This window comes from Rhamphochromis longiceps, linkage group LG17 (assembly GCF_057381845.1).
Source record: "Rhamphochromis longiceps isolate RC_006_pf linkage group LG17, R_longiceps_female_GT1.1, whole genome shotgun sequence".
In the NCBI taxonomy this organism is placed as follows: domain Eukaryota; kingdom Metazoa; phylum Chordata; class Actinopteri; order Cichliformes; family Cichlidae; genus Rhamphochromis; species Rhamphochromis longiceps.
Window position 1 is genome coordinate 6,266,183 of NC_140573.1, and position 16,711 is coordinate 6,282,893.

Here is a 16,711-nt window from a genome sequence, read left to right on the forward strand (position 1 = left end):
GCGCCTCTGTTCGGCGGCCGGCTCGCTGCAGGTGCTGGAGGACAAGCTCAGGCAGGCAGCTTCTGAATAGAGCCGTAGCTGCTATAATGGCAGCTCAGCTGAATTACATTTGGCTTCACAAACCTTTTCAGCATGGAAATCAGATTCACTCAGCAGGACTCCCCCCTCTCTCTCTGTTATGATTGGTTTCCAGAGGCAGCAGTCTACAAAGACCCTGCACCACAGTGAAATAGCCACTGTTTGGGGGAGGGAAATGACACCTATGCACACAAAATGATGGATGGCAGAAAATCCGGCAGTAGCACAGGGAGGAATCTCAGGTCTTTGCTTACAAAATGATTGCACCTCCACACCGGAGAGCTTCTCAGTAATAATAGTGAAATCGGGCCTTGTTTTTCCCACACAGCTAGCAGTTGGGATTACAAGTCTTTTGATTATAAAACCTTCATCATGGAGGCTGACTGATTCACATTCAGATGCAATTAAAAGTTAAAGGGTGTTCATAAGTCGAGACCAGACACATCAGACTAATCTGAGCTAAAAACAACTTCGTGCCCATTTCGTTTGCTGAAACTTCAGTTAAAGGAAATGGAAACAGGGGCTGAACTTGCTGAAAGTGTGCAGGCAAATGTAGTCCTCTGAGGGACCGGCTGAAGGCCGCCGCCTTCTCACTGCTCAGATTTACATGATGTTGTCATTACTTTGAAAACACTCATACAATGTGCTGTCCTGCTTCATTGTTGATCATTTAAAATCAAATAAAACTCCAAACCAACTGCAGAGTCACTGATGGCTGTTGACAGGAGGCCCATGATGAACCTTACCTGACTTTAAACCTCCTAATTAACACTTTGGCTTCTTTCACACTTGTCACCCGCTCGTGTCGTGACTACCACCGCATCTTCTTTTATGTCACAAGTGACATTACTTCACAGCGTCGCAGCTAAATCAGAAGCTGATCTCATACTTGAACTCTGAAAAATGTCACGACACAGTCTGAACTTACCCTTTTGTAAAAATGTAGCACACAGCGTTAGTTTTTGTCAGCCATGTTCTCCATCCACCCATCCGTCATCTTAACTGCTTGTCAAAGTCAGGGTCGTGAGCTTGACAGATTGCCAGTCACTATTTATCTTAACATGGCTGTCTTTGGACGGCAGGGGGAGGGTGTCATACAGGCTCCACACTGTGAGGCCACAGTGCTCACCGCTTCACTGCTGTGTGACCTGCACTGCTCACATCAGCACACAGACTTTGTACCACAAAGCTGGCGAGTTCAGTGTAGGTGTTGAGCGCTTGTTCCCACTCTCTCCTGGAAGGGTTCAGGGCTACAGAGCACGTGTAAAAATGACTACAGCGAATAAGGCAGCTAAAGCTCCTCAGTGAGGTGAAGGCCTAGCTCCTGCCATAAGACTTTGACAGAGTAATTCATGCTTTTATTACCTCTTGGCATTCTTCATATGTTGGCTCTGATCACTCGTTATTTTGTCGCCTGGCTGCACTAAATTGCAGCAGCTCGTGTTTTGACGGGGAGAAACGGCCGGATCACATCACACCTACGCTGGTCTCCTCACTCCGACTTCCAATCAGTTTCAGGATCCAGGATCTGTTAAGTAAGGTGGTGACACCTTAAAGAGCAAACAGCCTTATTTACTTTAGATGATTTTTTAGTGTGTTTATTGTGACTCTGTGACTGTTATGTATAAAATATGTTTTGTATAACCTGTACAGCACTTGTATAACCTCAACTGAGTTTGTTTGCTTGAGGTTGCTATAGAAAGCAGGTATGTGACATTTCTCCCACCTCACTGATATTTAATTCTCCTTTTTTTTTTTTTTTTTTTTTCTTCCCCTTCAGACTATCTCCGCCAAAGCTATGGACTGTCTACGGACTTCGTTCCACCATGTGACTACAACAAACTGGTGCTGTCTCTCCTTTCGGGCCTACCCAATGAAGTGGACTTTGCCGTTAACGTTTGCACGCTGCTTTCCAACGAGAGCAAGCACGCCATGCAGCTGGACAAGGACCCCAAACTGGTCACGTTGCTTCTGGCACACGCCGGCGTCTTCGATGACTGTACGTTCCTCAGCTCTTCACATACTGAACAGTAGCATTATAACATTTAGATAAAAAGACCGAGGTTGTTTACCTTGGTTTAGTAAAAAAGCATTTTCATTTTAATTGTGCTTCCCTAAAGAGGAGCAATTATTCTGTGGGCATGAATCTCCAAATATTTTCCCAGTTTGCCGCCTCCCCTCTCTCACCTCTTTGTTCTAGGATCAAAGGTTCTGTCTTCTTAGCAACCCCTAAATATAATTTGTCAAAGGGGAATTGAAGAAGAAGGGAAAAGAGAGAGATAATACCATGCTAAGCCCAGGCGCTCCCTCTAACATCCCTCTGTGTCTTTGCAGCGCTAGGCAGCTTCTCTGGGGTGTTTGGGATGGACTGGAAGGAGAAAACCTCCCGAGACTTCGTCAGGGTAAGTTCTACATTTTTAATTTATTTTTTACAAAAAGTCTAATGTTCTCCGACCTTTTCCTGCTAAATGTGCGCTGCTTATACTGAGAAGCCACAGAGCACGTGTGACTCTGTACAGTGTGAAGATTGGCAGGAATCCAGCACTTAATCCTGACAAAGGGATTTCTCTGAGGCATCTTTAAGACAGAATGGAGGTCAAATGACTTTGATCTCAGTCGATTTAAGAGGCATGCATAAAAGTCGAGTCAGGACAGACAAATAATGCACTGTAGGATTTAATTTTGCCTCAGTCATACAGGCTTTACTTTGGCTCCAAGTCACGAGGTCACAGTGAGGTCAAAGATACTTTGTATCCTGTTGGAAGGCTGACCTCAAATCAACAATACATCTACAGGTTGTTCTGAATTTACTGAAGACTTGTTTTTATTTATTTTGAAACTGTACAGTCTTATGCAAAAGTCTTGAGCCAGGCTGTTTTTGTAATATTTCAATCATGCACAAGACTGGCAGCAGGTCTTGTGTCAGATTACAGCTTCACGGTGAGCTGATCTGATCTATGCCACTGACAATGTTTACTAGCATAAATCATGAGAGCTGTATGGTCATTTTTCTTTCTTGCACTTTTATAAAGTTCAAGTTTGTTTTGCAACCACAGAGGTCACCCTCTTTTTAAAGTTGTTCCTTAAGTAAGTCTAACTGACTTACTCATACCCCAGCTTAGTTTTTTTTATGCTCACACTGTGGTAGCTGCAGATTTATTAGGGCTGTTCGAGGCAGTCTGACCATCCCAAAAACCCACTGCTGCTGAATTTGGATCCAGCTGAATTATTAGCTGAATTTGGAGCGCACAGCTAAGAGCTTCTATTTGTTCACAGTTCTGGAAAGAGGTGGTGGAGGACGCTGAAGTCAGGGAGCTGATCTGGGACAAGAACAACCCAGCACAAGGTAAATGCACACTTATACAGTACACATGTCCCTCCTTTGAGCACCCCTCCCATTCATACACTATGTGCTTATACCCTCACCCGCTGTAAGTTGTTCCTGTTCTCTCTGCAGATGGTACGTCGTGCGCGGAGCGCTGGCAGAGCCTCTTCCACCCTCCGCGGACCGCGGGCATCAGCGACATGGAGGCCCAGCGGGTGCTGCAGATTGCCGTCATCCTGCGTAACCTCTCCTTCGAGGAGGCCAACGTCAAGCTGCTGGCGGCCAACCGAACGTGCCTGCGCTTCCTTTTGCTCTGCGCCCACTGTAACCTCATCTCACTCCGACAGCTCGGACTGGACACTTTGGGCAACGTGGCTGCCGAGGTAGGTGTGGGTTTGTGATGGTACAATGTGCTAAAAATAGCTTCACGTGGAGGTACCCTTTCCCGTGTTAGGGATATGTGTCAGATCAGTGAAGTAGTTAAGCTGAACAAGAAATGAAGGAAATTTGCTTTCAAATGTAGGTCACTGTGACACACATAGAGTTGTCATTTCTTACCCAAAATACTTCAGTGGAGCTTGAGAACAGCAAGTTGAGTTGATGTTAGTGTGATGGCGTCCTTCAGTGCAGTTCATGTGTTAGCTAAACCCCTTGTAGCCTTACCAAAACACAGCAGCAAAAATATATAGACTCAGTTCAATCTGCAATTTCTCTCTTAAGCTGCCAGTGTGGCATGCAAGAAATGACAGCGTGACGGGTGTATCCGACATTAGTTAGCCACATATTTAAAGTCTGGGATCATTTCCAGCTAAGTGATTTCATGTTTTGACCTTAGTAGAGGCAAGGATTACTTCCATGCATGCTATTAAGTACACCTGTTCACATGCTCACTGACACAGCTATTTAATCAGCCAATAACATAGTAGCAACTCATTTAAGCATTCAGGCATGTTTAAGATGACCTGCTTTAAAACCAAGCGTCAGAATAGTGAAGGAAGGTGATTTTTTTGTATTATTATTTTTGGTTGATGGTGCCAGACAGGCATTTGAATATTTCAGAGACTGCTGATGGACTGTAAACTCTGAAAGCTCGACACATCGAACCTTGAAGCAGATGAGCTACAGAAGCCACTCTTGTTAGCAAAGAACAGGAAACCGAGGCTATAGTTCACAGTGACTCAAATCATCTCAAACTGGACTCTCCAATATGACAATGAGTTCGCTGCACTCAAATAGGTTTCCACAGCCACAAGATCCAGTACAGTGATTTTGGCCTGTGTTTCCAGCACCTTGCTGAAAATGATTAAGTCAGTTCTGAAGCAATAGGAGGTCCCACCCGGTACCCCCTAATAATAAAACGCCCTGTGAGTGTATAAATGACAAAAAATAAAGAATACCAGAGTAGCTTAACCGCTGCCAGCTCCGGGACTTCAGCAGTGGAAATCAGCAGTGACTGTTGTCGAACTTTCACTTGCTGAACAGCCTAACATGCTTATATTCTTCCAAAATCAGATGGATTAATGATTAAATTAGTTCCTGCTCATAAATATGCGGACATATCTACTAGATTCATTAGAAGACACGTGGTGTATCAGCTGTAGCTGTAGGTTTCCAGGAGAAACGACAACAGATGGTGTATCAGCATCATTTCCACACTGTTGGCCTTTCAGCATAACATTTATATATTTATTAGACCGGGGTGAATTCTCATATTTATTTATTTTTATCGGCTTTAGACAAATACTGAAGACTCAACATGCAGAAATATTTCAAATTGAGTTGTGTGAATGGAAGCAGTGGCCGCAGTGAGCATCACAGCCTGGCCACTGGCCACGGCCTGTTTCCTTTTAAACTGAATGTTTATTGGTATAAAAAACATGTCCGTGTGGCCCATATTTAGTGGAAACTGTGTGCCTCACAGAGACAGTTGAGCTTTTGATGTCATTACTTGAGTCATGGGTTTTAGATGCGATACTGCAAGAATGTAAATATAAACATTTTCAAACACCTTCTCTTTCCTAATATGTTATACTCAACACATCGTGGCTGCCATCATGGAATTCATGTGTCCTTGTACTTTTTTTTTCTTTTTTAAATTACAGTAACTTTGTGCTTTGATTTGATTGAGTGCACTTAATATTTCAATGTTGGCTTTCCTGTCTCCTCCTCTGCTCTCAGCACGGCGGGGCAGCGAGTCCACTGTAAAACGTCTTTAATGAATGTTGCAGGTCTTGCCAGCTGACTTGCTGGAGTGATGATGGCACCGTTGTATAAATCTTGTCTGACTTCTTGTAGCTCCAGCTGGATCCCGTTGACTTTCGGACGACACATCTGATCTTTCACACGATCACTAAATGCTTGATGTCCAGGGACAGGTTTCTCAAAATGAGAGGTAGGTGTTTGCTACTTTAGTTTCTGCCTCTAGCAAAGTATTTTTGTGTACAAAGGATCATGGGTTAATTAACTGCGTGTGTGTTTTGTGCGTCTTTTAGCCATGGAGATCCTGGGTAACCTCAGCAAAGTGGAGGACAATGGTGTGCTAATCTGTGAGTACGTGGACCAGGACTCATACAGGGAGGTCATGTTGCTCCTCACCCTGCCGGACCTCATGCTCCTCATGGCCTCCTTGGAGGTGCTATACCTGCTGGCACAGCTCGGAGAGATCCCATGCAGCAAGATCGCCTTCGTTGACCACAGCATAGGTACAAATCGACCGTTACCTCGTGCTTTATAACTCACGGAGGCCACTTGTGGTAATGTCTGCTTCCCAATTTGTCATGCTAGCCTGACTGTTAAAGAAGGCTCATTTCCAGCTCTAAAATATATTAATGGATGTGATAAAGGAGGACATGCAGAGGGTTGGTGTGACAGATGAGGATGCTGGGGATGGTGTCAGATGGAGGCAACCTCTAAAGGGAGCAGCCACAAGAAGGAGGACTTGTACTAAAGTAGCTGTTCATGAATCACAGTTCATTATTTAATCTTTTTTTTCCCCCATGTTCTTTCTTCTCCTGCTCAGACTTGTTGGTTCGGTTAGTATCTGTAGACCTTCATACGTTTGGACCTGACGCCCTAACAGCGGTGCGGTTGATTGAGCATCAGGCGAACGCCGACCAGGCAGCTGAGGTCCGACCACAGCTGGTCGAGCAGGTACCCGCGGCCGTGCAGGGAGCTCCAGCACCAGGTGAGCAGTGGTCTGACACAGCTGAATGGCTTAATACAGTCACACCCGGAAGTGAGAGGGGAGATTTAAAAAGAGCTTGTTTTGCTTTGATTTGCATTCAGTGGTGTGATGTAGAGCAAACAGATGGAAATGGTGAAGATGCTGAGTGTGGCCACCTGAGATAGAGCTGTCAGTTAGTTCACCTGGTCTTAGGCTGTCAGTCATACATCAGCGTTCTGGGTCCAACTTAATATTTATGCCAGCTGCATCATCCAGGGAAAAAGTGCAGATACAGGTCGTTACTGTACAGCTTGTAAGAGTCTGTAAACAACAAGCAGACTTTGAGACAGGACAGTCAAAAGAGGTCTGCTGGACACACACAGAGGAGATGATGGAGGGGTTTCCTGTTTGAACTTGATGAAGAGCTGTGAGAGATCCTGCAGACCTCTGCAAACATGAGTAATTACATCTGTGTATAGCAGTGTTTCACAGAGAGGACACAAGCCTCTTTGATGGTTTTTTTTTTTTAATACTTTTTAAAGAGGAATGGTTTCGTTTTTCTCCTGCTTACTCGTGAAGTCTTTCCACATTTTCCTCTTATTGTTTTCTGATGCTTACCCATCTCAAAGCAGTTAGCTTGTTTCTTAGTAGATGTTATGGTAAATGGAATGGTTCTTGTATAGAGTGTTTGTAGTCTGATGGATGAATCCGGGGCAGTTAAGGGGTTCAGTATTTTGCCCTTAGTTCAGCACGCAGCCTGTACGAGCCAGGGATCAAACCACGGATCTGATTGGCACATCAGATCCGTAACCTCATTGGGATTTGCATTGATCCTCTATAGTGTCTCCAAACTACTGAGAAGCCATGTGCTGCTGGCAACAAAGACTGACGTAGCAGTAAACACCATGCTTGCTGAAGAACAGCTGTTGTATCGCTATTGGCCTTTTTCAAAATCTTCACACAAGATATTTTTAGACGGCATCAAAACTTTTAAGAGCTGGAATTTAAGTCAATACAATTGGTATGCCTATATCATTGCCTTGTATAATTTTCATCTGATACTAAGGGGTCGAGATGGAAGAGGAGTTTTTATGCAAAAAGAGCATAGAAAGGCGTCTAGATAATGCAAATGCCCTCAAAGCACCACCACTAAATCCACCAGAGATTACTCTGTCGTTGGTGTGCTGTACAGATAGAGGGTATCGGATAATTCCTCAGAACTGTGAGCTGTACGTGTGAGTTACTGGAGTGCAGCTTCACCAGCACGAACCCAACAGGAAACCAAACAGAAGTCTGTTTGCATCATTTTACATCAGGTTTTACACAATGAGTACTCAAAGCAGGCCTGCAGATTTCTCCATGGCAGAGGGGGCACAGTTTAAAAACAACTCAAGAAGCTATTGTAAAATGTTTTTGAGCTTTTTCTGTGTGTCTGTGGTGAAACCAGTGCATTGAAGCAGACAGAAAAATACAAACTTTAAGTAAAACAAACACTTCAGAAAGTCACTGATTTATCTTAAAAATAAATGCGGGGTTGCGTTTTTACCACACGCGTCTGTGTGTCAGGAAAAAGGCAGTGCACATGTAAAACAACTGCAACAACTCCTCAGAGGGTGTGTGTGTGTGTGTGTGTGTGTGTGTGTGTGTGAGAGAGAGAGAAACCCTTCTAACCTTGGCAGTGTCATTCCTAAGTTGTACTCTGCAGGCCTGCTACTGCAAAGTTATCACTTTGCTGCCATCTAGTGGTTAGCCTGGGTAGCACTACCTTCTTGAAATTGAGTCGGTGCATATTTAGGGCCCGAGCACTGACAGTGCGAAGGCCCTATTGTAATTGCTCTGTTTATTATTATTATTATTATTATTATTATTATTATTATTCCGGCAAATGAATTGGCCGTTTGAGGGCCTAAACATTCTCGAAAACTCATGAAATTTTGCACACGCGTCAGGTCTGGTGAAAATTTACGTATTTTAATGTTCTCAGACATGGCCAGGGAAAATTAGCTCAGTAGCGCCACCTAGAAAAATGAAAAACGCGAGCCCCCGGTATGGGTATGGCCTACAAGTTTGAAAGTCGGTACACCTATATAACGTTCAGAGTCGAACAAAAAAGTCTATTATGGCAATGTCCTAAACCCAACAGGAAGTCCGCCATTTTGGATTGAAGGTGACATTTTGGCTCTGATTTTACCGTTTCCATGCCTTGTACTTTAACTGAAACCTGGTAAGCTTATAGGAGATATCAAGATGTACAAAAAAGTCTCTTGGAGCAATATCCCAAATCCAACAGGAAGTCAGCCATTTTAAAATTAATGTGTAATTTTTGTGACATTTTCCCCTCTTTCCAGGCACCGTTCTTTGACGAACTCCTCCAAGGGATTTCATCATATTGAACCAATCTCCAGTGTGTGGAATCTAAAGACCTTTGTGATGTTAAATTGCGAAGGTTTTTACGTTCAGGGAAACGGGGTGGTCATGGCGGCATGTGGAGTTTCAGTCACTCGCCAAAAAGCAGTAATCTGCTGTCACTCAAAATCAAAATGTCCAATATGTCCCAAAGGTCGCAGGCGTGATGAGACTCGAGCTCGGAAATGTTTGTTATGCCATTTGTCAGTAATGGTTAGAGCGCCACCTAGTGGGACGACTATAATCATGATTGAATGAGATGAAATGTTAGCTGGTGATTAAATGCATGAATTTCATCAATGTGACATCAGATCGGATGTGCTGGTTGTAGGTGTTGGGCGTAGCTCGACGCGCCGGGGGTGCGAGGGCCCTCATAACGCTGCTTGCAGCTTTAATTTCCTTTTGCTTTGCAGTGCAGTTTGTAGCATTAAATCAGTTTCTAATGTAAATGGGTTTTTCCATTTTTATCTCCTCAGTAACAAGAGTTTCAGTTCAATCCTCTCAACCTCCGCCTGGCATTGTTGAACTGGACGGGGAGAAGTTTACACTGCAGTGGTGAGATGAATGTATTCCTAGTCGTGCACAGTCTTAATTTGAATAAAGGAAAAACAGAGTTTAGTGTGAGGAAGGAGCTGCTGTGTCTCCCTGCTTTAAACCCTCTCCGTTGATGCTCTCTGCTTCTTCCAAACAGGCTAAATGCACACTTTGAGACGAACCCAGAGGGCTCCGTGTCTCGATCTGAAATGTACTCAGAGTACCTGGCCACATGCAGTAAAATGGGCCGCAGCAACATCTTGAACTCCACCGGCTTTCTCAAATGCCTGCGGTCAGTCCTGATTCCTCCTCCTGTCTGATCCTTTCTATGTTGCTCCAGTGTAAAACACCACTTAATGTCTGTGTTCTGAACAGAGATGAGCCACAACAGATTCTCTAGTTTTCTCATTTTATAGAGCAACTTTAATAAATCAGTTTAAGTAATAATTACATGCATCCTCCAGCTTTGTAGGACACAAGTTTCTTGAAGGTTTGAAGGACCAGAAAATGTGAAAATTGTATGCTTTAAATGTCTGATTTAGTCAAATATGGATGTGTAGATACACAAATCAAGTATTAGAATTCTATGGGTGTCTTTACTCCTGCCACCACAGGACTGTGTTCCCCAACCACACGATGCGGAGGCAAGAAGAGCCAAAGGCCAACGGGCAAGTTCAGATCCTCCTGGTGGGGCTAAGGCGGCGGTCGATCCCCCTGCCCATCCAGCTGTACTACCAGCAGCCTCAGCAGCAGCAACAGCCGGTTCCAGCAGCAGCAGCATCGGCGCCGCCACCTCCAGCAGCCCGACACGATGCACCTGGAGACCCTCAGGCCCCACCCCCAGGTAAAGCTATAACAGTGAATCACTTTCACATAAAAGCTACACATAAACCTGTACACAGAGCCAGCTTTTGCTTTCTCACTTTACATGCTGACCTTATGATTTGTTTGCCTGTGGCTCAGACTTGATGGGATTCAGAGAGGGGAAAAAATAGAAAAAGGTTTTGGTCAACAACTCAGAAAACATCTAAATGTCATAGGAGCTATAACACACACCAGAATAGTGATAGTGCAGAGGTGGATGCTGGCGGGGTTGTAGAGAGCAGAGCTGGTACCGCTGGGACTGAGATGGCTGAACTAATTACAAAAGCAAATATATTGAGGAAACGATCAAAGGAAAAGAAGTTACTTGGAGGACCTGGCTAGTGAAATTGAGAGAGTGCAGCTTTGCTGCGTCAGGTCATGAAATGAACAGTGAAGACATTATTTAGAGCTAGTCTTTTACACTCTTGCTGATAACTATTGTAACGTGTCAGTCTGTTTCTTTAACTGTTTGCCTGATCCACATCCAGCTTGGCAGATTTATTGAGGGCCTGCATTAGCGCAATGCTAACTTTGAGGCTGTTTGGATGAGCAGCTCTCATCTTTTGGCTAAAAGTTGATTTGTAAGCAGTGTGTCTGCTGCTCTACTGATGCATTCCCAACGTTCTGTTTGACTGAGTTGTATTTTATTTCATTTTATTTATTTATTTTTTCCTTCCCACTGTTGCCAAGCGCTTGCCCAAAAGTGGTCGTCTGATTGTTTTCTCCGTATGACTCATTTGACGCTAAATGAATAACGGATTTAACTGATTTGAATTACATTCGTAGCGTAGAGTCTTATATCTAAGTTTGAAGTCTTTACACTAACTTAAACTTACTTCGAGCTTTAACCCAAGAACCAAGATGATCCTGAAACGAGCCTTGTGAGGGTTGTAAAAAAAAAAAAAAAAACCCTGACATTTAATCATTTTAATTGTGTAACACTCAAACTGGTTTTCTAAAGATAGCTGGACATATTTTTCTTCCTTGTAATTCTTATTTGTCAGTGGTTTGTGCTAACTAAACACTTGCATCACTGTTCTTTGTGTAAGTGCTTCTTGAGAATGCTGCAACTCACAAACTGCCTGTTTTGAACTGGCCCTAGCAAAATGACACACACATGCTGTGTGTGTGTGTGTGTGTGTGTGTGTGTGAGTGTGAGTGATGCATTTAGGACATGTCTTTTAAGTTGTCCCTGAACAGGCACTGCACTGCTGTTTTCTCTTTTGCAGGTGCAAAACCTGCCCAAATGACCAAAACTACACTTTCCCATTTTGTTGAAATTGTGGGGCGCTTCTGAACATCACAGACACTACAGCTGGTGCTGAATGGGGAAACTTTAATCACAAAATATGGCTTACGGGGTGATTAATCAAACGATGATGTGTGTTGAACAGAAATGTCTTCCTTGCGTTAATTGGAGGTCATGGGAGGCAGTTTATTTACTGATTTATACTGTAAGTAAATAGGACACGAGTTTCACCCTGTTCCTCAATGTTTTTGTATTTCTCTGTTCATTTGTTACCAGGCTTACCTCCCGGGCCCCAGTTCGTCCGGCCTCCAGGCCCCAGCCTCAACCTCGGTGTTTCCACCCCATCCATGGCCTCCACAGCACAGGAACCTCCTGCCGCAAGCCACCCGACTGTTCCCCGACACCCGGTGCCCCCGCAGGTGCCTCCACAGATGCCACCAAATCCTCTGGCAGCACTGCAGCCACAGCAGGTCCGGCCTGGTCCAGTGGTCCAGGTTCCAACATCAGCACCGGCCACCCAGAACCACGCCCCTCAAAGCCCCGCCCCTCCAGGAGCGGCCCAGCAACAACAGCAGCAGCAACACTCCCCCATGCTCCCCACTGGGGCACCTGTCACGCTATTTCAGCAGGTACCACAGGGCCATATCCTCACCGCCAGGGTACAAGGCGTGACTCAGCACCCACCCCTGCCTCAAACACCTCCTCTGTCTGGGCCTCAGGGTGGAGCTCCCCAGGTAGAACCTCAGTCTGCTGCTGCAGCTGCATCCACACCCGCCTCTTCCATCCAGGTGGGAGCTGCTCAGGGGTTGAGTATTACAAGCGTGCCCAATTCCCAGGGGTCACGAGTCACATTTCAGAATATCGCCCCCAAACCAGCTCCAAACCAGTCAGGTGGACCAGCAGCTACGATAGCTACTCCCAACCAGCAGCCTCAGCAGCAAGCGCAGAGTGTAGTAATAGTCAGTCCCAACCCCCAGCAGAGCCCAGCCTACACCCCTGCCATCCACCAGATTGTTCTCGCCAACCCCTCTGCCATCCCTGGCACCCAAACTATCCAGCTAGCAGGGCAACCCGGGGCTTCTTCCAATCCATGCCCACCTCCCACCTCTCACTCCAATACCCAGGTCCAGCCCAGTCAAACTGTCAGCCACGCACTGTCCATGAAACGGCTTCAGCAGCAGCAACAGCATCAACAGCAGCACCAACAACAGCCACCTCTCCAGCTTATTTCCCAGCCTCCTTCCTCTCAGCCTACCTCCACTGAGTCCAGCTTGATCAAACAGCTACTGCTTCCAAAGCGGGGACCTTCTACTCCAGGAGGAAAGCTAATCCTACCTGCTCCACAGGTGCCCCCTCCCAACAACACGATAACCCCCAGTTCACCGGTCATCTATCAGACAAGCTACACCACCCAAAATCCTTCGTCTCAACCTCAGCAGCTCAATGTTCAGCTAGTTCCAGGTCAGCTTCCAGCTGCTGGAGCTCCGGGCCTCCAGACGGTTCAGCTTTTGCCAGGCCAGCTTATTTCTGCAAGCAGTTCAGGGGGAGCTACTATCATTCAGGGCCCTGCCCCTCCTGGACAAGTCACATTCACCGTGGTCCCCAACACTGGCTTCACCACTTCTACTGCTGCTGTTGCTGCTGTCAGCCAGGGAGCTGGGGCCCCAGGTGTCCCTCCTCCTCCATTCTCAACTGGAACTGTGCCCCAACATGCCCCGGCAGCTCCTCCACCTCCGCCACCGCCACCGCCACTGCCAGCTCCACTCAGAGGAGACAAAATCATTTGTCAAAAGGAGGAGGAGGCCAAAGATGCCACAGGGCTGCACGTCCATGAGAGGAAGATAGAGGTGATGGAGAACTCCTCGTTGGCAGAAGGAGACGCCTCCAAGGGCAAAACCAGTAACGGTGACGTTGCGGAAGGTGCCAAGCTGCTAAATGGTCGGAAGTGCATGGAGTCGAATCTACCTCCATACCACTCAGGGAACAGCCAGGGAGCACTCAATGGCCCCGCTACGGAGAGTCACCCTGCTAACGGGAAGCAGGCTCTCTCTCCAGGCCCAAACACCCCTCCCGAGGGAATCCCCGACCCCAAAAAGACTCTTGTCAATGGGGTGTGTGACTTTGATCGGAGTGACAGTGGCGGCAACTTTAACAAAAACATTCCAAATCACATCGCTTCCAAACAGTACTGGGGGAATGGGGAGGTGGGCCCCTCTGAGAAAGCCAACAGCTCAGATCCCCCTCTTCCTAGTCCTCCTCCACCGCAGCAGGACACTGCCAAAGCCCAGCAGGCTGAGCGCCTGGCCAACGGACCCCAGGCAATAGGCAACAGGCCCCCCTCGGAATTAACCAACGGACCTTTGGGGCCGGCCCATGCTGCGCCTGTGCTAAGACAGCAACTGCTCCCCAATTCATCTCTCCCTCCTTCTGTTACTGTTACCTCCCAGAGTCTTGCAGGCTCTCCTGCTAATGGGGTGGCCCCCGAGGCTCGAGGCCTCAAGAGGCCGGCCGAGAACGAGGACCGCAGCGCAACAACGGCATCCTCGGGGATCCCCAACAAAGTGGGAGTGCGCATCATCACCATCAGCGACCCCAACAACGCCGGCAGCAGTGCCACGATGGTGGCGGTGCCAGCAGGAACAGACCCAAGCACAGTAGCCAAAGTAGCAATAGAGAACGCCACTCAGCAGAGGAACTGCTCACCCACACAGGCAGCTGGCACAGCGGTGAGTCATTTGTAGGGTTAGTGTCGCCACAAACCGCTTTTATCCGCGCCGTCTTCTCGTAGTGTGACTGTGTTAGGTCTGCCACAAAAATGTGTCTTGATTTTTCTGTCACGCTAAGTAAATACTAAAGCATTTGTATCAGCAAGTCTTGTAAGTAGCTTGTCTTTTGTTAAATCCTGTGTCAGCTTTACTTAAGTTACATTTACTCTTTAAAATCTCCTGCTCCAAAACATGGTACAGATGGGCAGAGAAAGTGACTGGAAGAACATTTGCTTTTTATTCTGCATTGCTTTCTTTCTTGCCAAATACATGATACCAGATGCCTCTGCTGGATGACAAATGAGCCTGAAATGCATGAAATTATGTTTGTTCTTGATCTCTGTGACTGTGAAGTACTATAAGACGCTTCAATGACTGTCATGTAAAACATTGTAGGGCGATGTGACCAAAATCTCATATCCCGATATAAGACATCTATCGTCCCGATAACGACATAAATTGATTGATTGATTGATCATACTTTATTCATCCCGAGGGAAATTGGGTTGAGGCTGCCAGCCGTGCCAGCGCCATCTTTAACATTTTCTGTAAATTCTGTGAATCTCGGGCAGCTCGACTTGCGTGAAGTGTTTCCAACTGGGCGTCCTTTATCTAGAGTTGAGTGTTTTTAACTGATGCATGAAACGATACATTTTAGACATAAGTTGTAACGGCTGCCGTTTTCTTTGAGTATTTATTACACAGCGTGCTGCGGGGAAATGTTCTGTTCTAACGTTTGAGTCTAAGGTTTATTTTTTAGCACCTGACGGCTGTTTTTTGCCGTAAATACTCTGCATACTCTTTCACATGATTCAGTTTATTCTGAAAAGTCTCAACAGGATCTTGAGCTTTACGTGGAAGGTTTACGTGGAAAATAAGCAAGCGGACACACGATGGTTTTACCGTCATTGTTGCTAACGACAACGCATAAAAACAGGCGCTTGTCCGTCCGTATTATATTGGTTATATTAAAATATAAGAGAAAGAGAGAACTCTAAGAAATTAATATAGCCACTACTGTGACTATCAAAAGGATGAAAAAAATATTGCTGTAAACAGTTTATTTTGCGACACCACGAAACAAACGATAGCGTAAAATTAAACGATAGATGTTTTTATATCGTCATCCGATATATATCGTTATATCAAACAGCCCTAGAACACTGTAAAAAGGTTCCCTCGTTATGTTCTTGCTAGTAGCTTAAGATTTTTTATTTTTTATTTTTTTTTAAGTTGGCGCTGTAACTGTATGTATACAATTTGAGTGCACATTACATTAGGATAAGAGTAATGTCTGACAGTAGTAGCAGCAGGTGGATACAGGTTACCCTGCTCGTTTAAGCTGCTGCTCAGTGTAAAGCTTCTCATAGTTTCATAGACCAGAAAACCCAATTCTGAAAGCGCAGAGTTTTTGGAGGTTAAGAAGGTGAGGCCAGTTAAGACCATGTGGCTCTCGCTGATACCCACCTCCCACAGCAAAGCGGCTGAGAGAACAACTCCTGCCATTAGCCGGCCGTGGTTACATCTCAGCCAACAATCGCGACGCCTTCGTTTCTTTCTCGCTGAAATGAGCTGCTGTCTGTGATGCTGCCCGCAGCATTCTTCTAATGGAGCAGCTTTTCTGAAACCCTCTCTCTTCCGCAGCCTGCTGTTATCCCGTCCCCGCCCCCCACGTCCCAGCCTGCACCAGCAGGTAACCACAGCCCTCACCTCCCAGCACAGCAAGCCTCCGCAGTGCCGCCAGAGCAAAGCCGGAAAGCAGGGCAGAACTTTAAGTGTCTGTGGCAGTCCTGTAAACGGTACGGGCATTCACACTCTTGTTAACTTTCACTGAGCTTTTTTCAGGCTTCTCCTCATTTATTCCCAATTTCTCCTATTCAGGTGGTTTGAAACACCTTCCCAAGTGTTTTACCACGCAGCAACGCAACACGGGGGGAAAGATGTGTATGGAGGGCAGTGTCTGTGGGAAGGGTGTGAACCTTTTCCCCGGCAGAGACTGTCCTTCATCACACATCTGCAGGTAAATTTCCTTACTTTCTATTTCTTGCACTTTTTAGCTGTTACTTATTTGATAGTGGCTTTAAAAAAAAAAAAAAAAAAGAAATTAAGCTTCTGCTCCTTGTGTTCCCAGGATAAGCACTGTTCTCGAGAGGCTTTGCTAGCCGGACTCAAGCTAGAGGAGCAGCAGGCGCAAAGTCCCAATCAGACTTCTTCCCAGTATGTACACCCGTCTCTGTTTATCATAATGTGTAAGACTAAAAGACAAATCATGTTCAACATAGAAGGAAATGTCACGCTGCTCGAAAAATATTAATGCCTGATGTGTT

General features: G+C 45.8%; 1 protein-coding gene across 1 annotated transcript in view; it reads left to right on the forward strand.

The window, feature by feature from the left end:
• Positions 1–16,711, forward strand: part of arid2 (AT-rich interactive domain 2) — a 40,287-nt gene that overhangs the window by 20,879 nt on the left and 2,697 nt on the right. The window contains exons 5-18 of the mRNA XM_085385846.1: positions 1,859–2,077; positions 2,413–2,480; positions 3,355–3,424; positions 3,536–3,786; positions 5,699–5,795; positions 5,896–6,105; positions 6,423–6,587; positions 9,449–9,527; positions 9,664–9,798; positions 10,121–10,350; positions 11,896–14,345; positions 16,029–16,183; positions 16,266–16,404; positions 16,516–16,601. Of these exons, the coding sequence (XP_085241972.1) occupies positions 1,859–2,077; positions 2,413–2,480; positions 3,355–3,424; positions 3,536–3,786; positions 5,699–5,795; positions 5,896–6,105; positions 6,423–6,587; positions 9,449–9,527; positions 9,664–9,798; positions 10,121–10,350; positions 11,896–14,345; positions 16,029–16,183; positions 16,266–16,404; positions 16,516–16,601 (4,354 nt within the window). The remainder of the gene's footprint in view (positions 1–1,858; positions 2,078–2,412; positions 2,481–3,354; positions 3,425–3,535; positions 3,787–5,698; positions 5,796–5,895; positions 6,106–6,422; positions 6,588–9,448; positions 9,528–9,663; positions 9,799–10,120; positions 10,351–11,895; positions 14,346–16,028; positions 16,184–16,265; positions 16,405–16,515; positions 16,602–16,711) is intronic.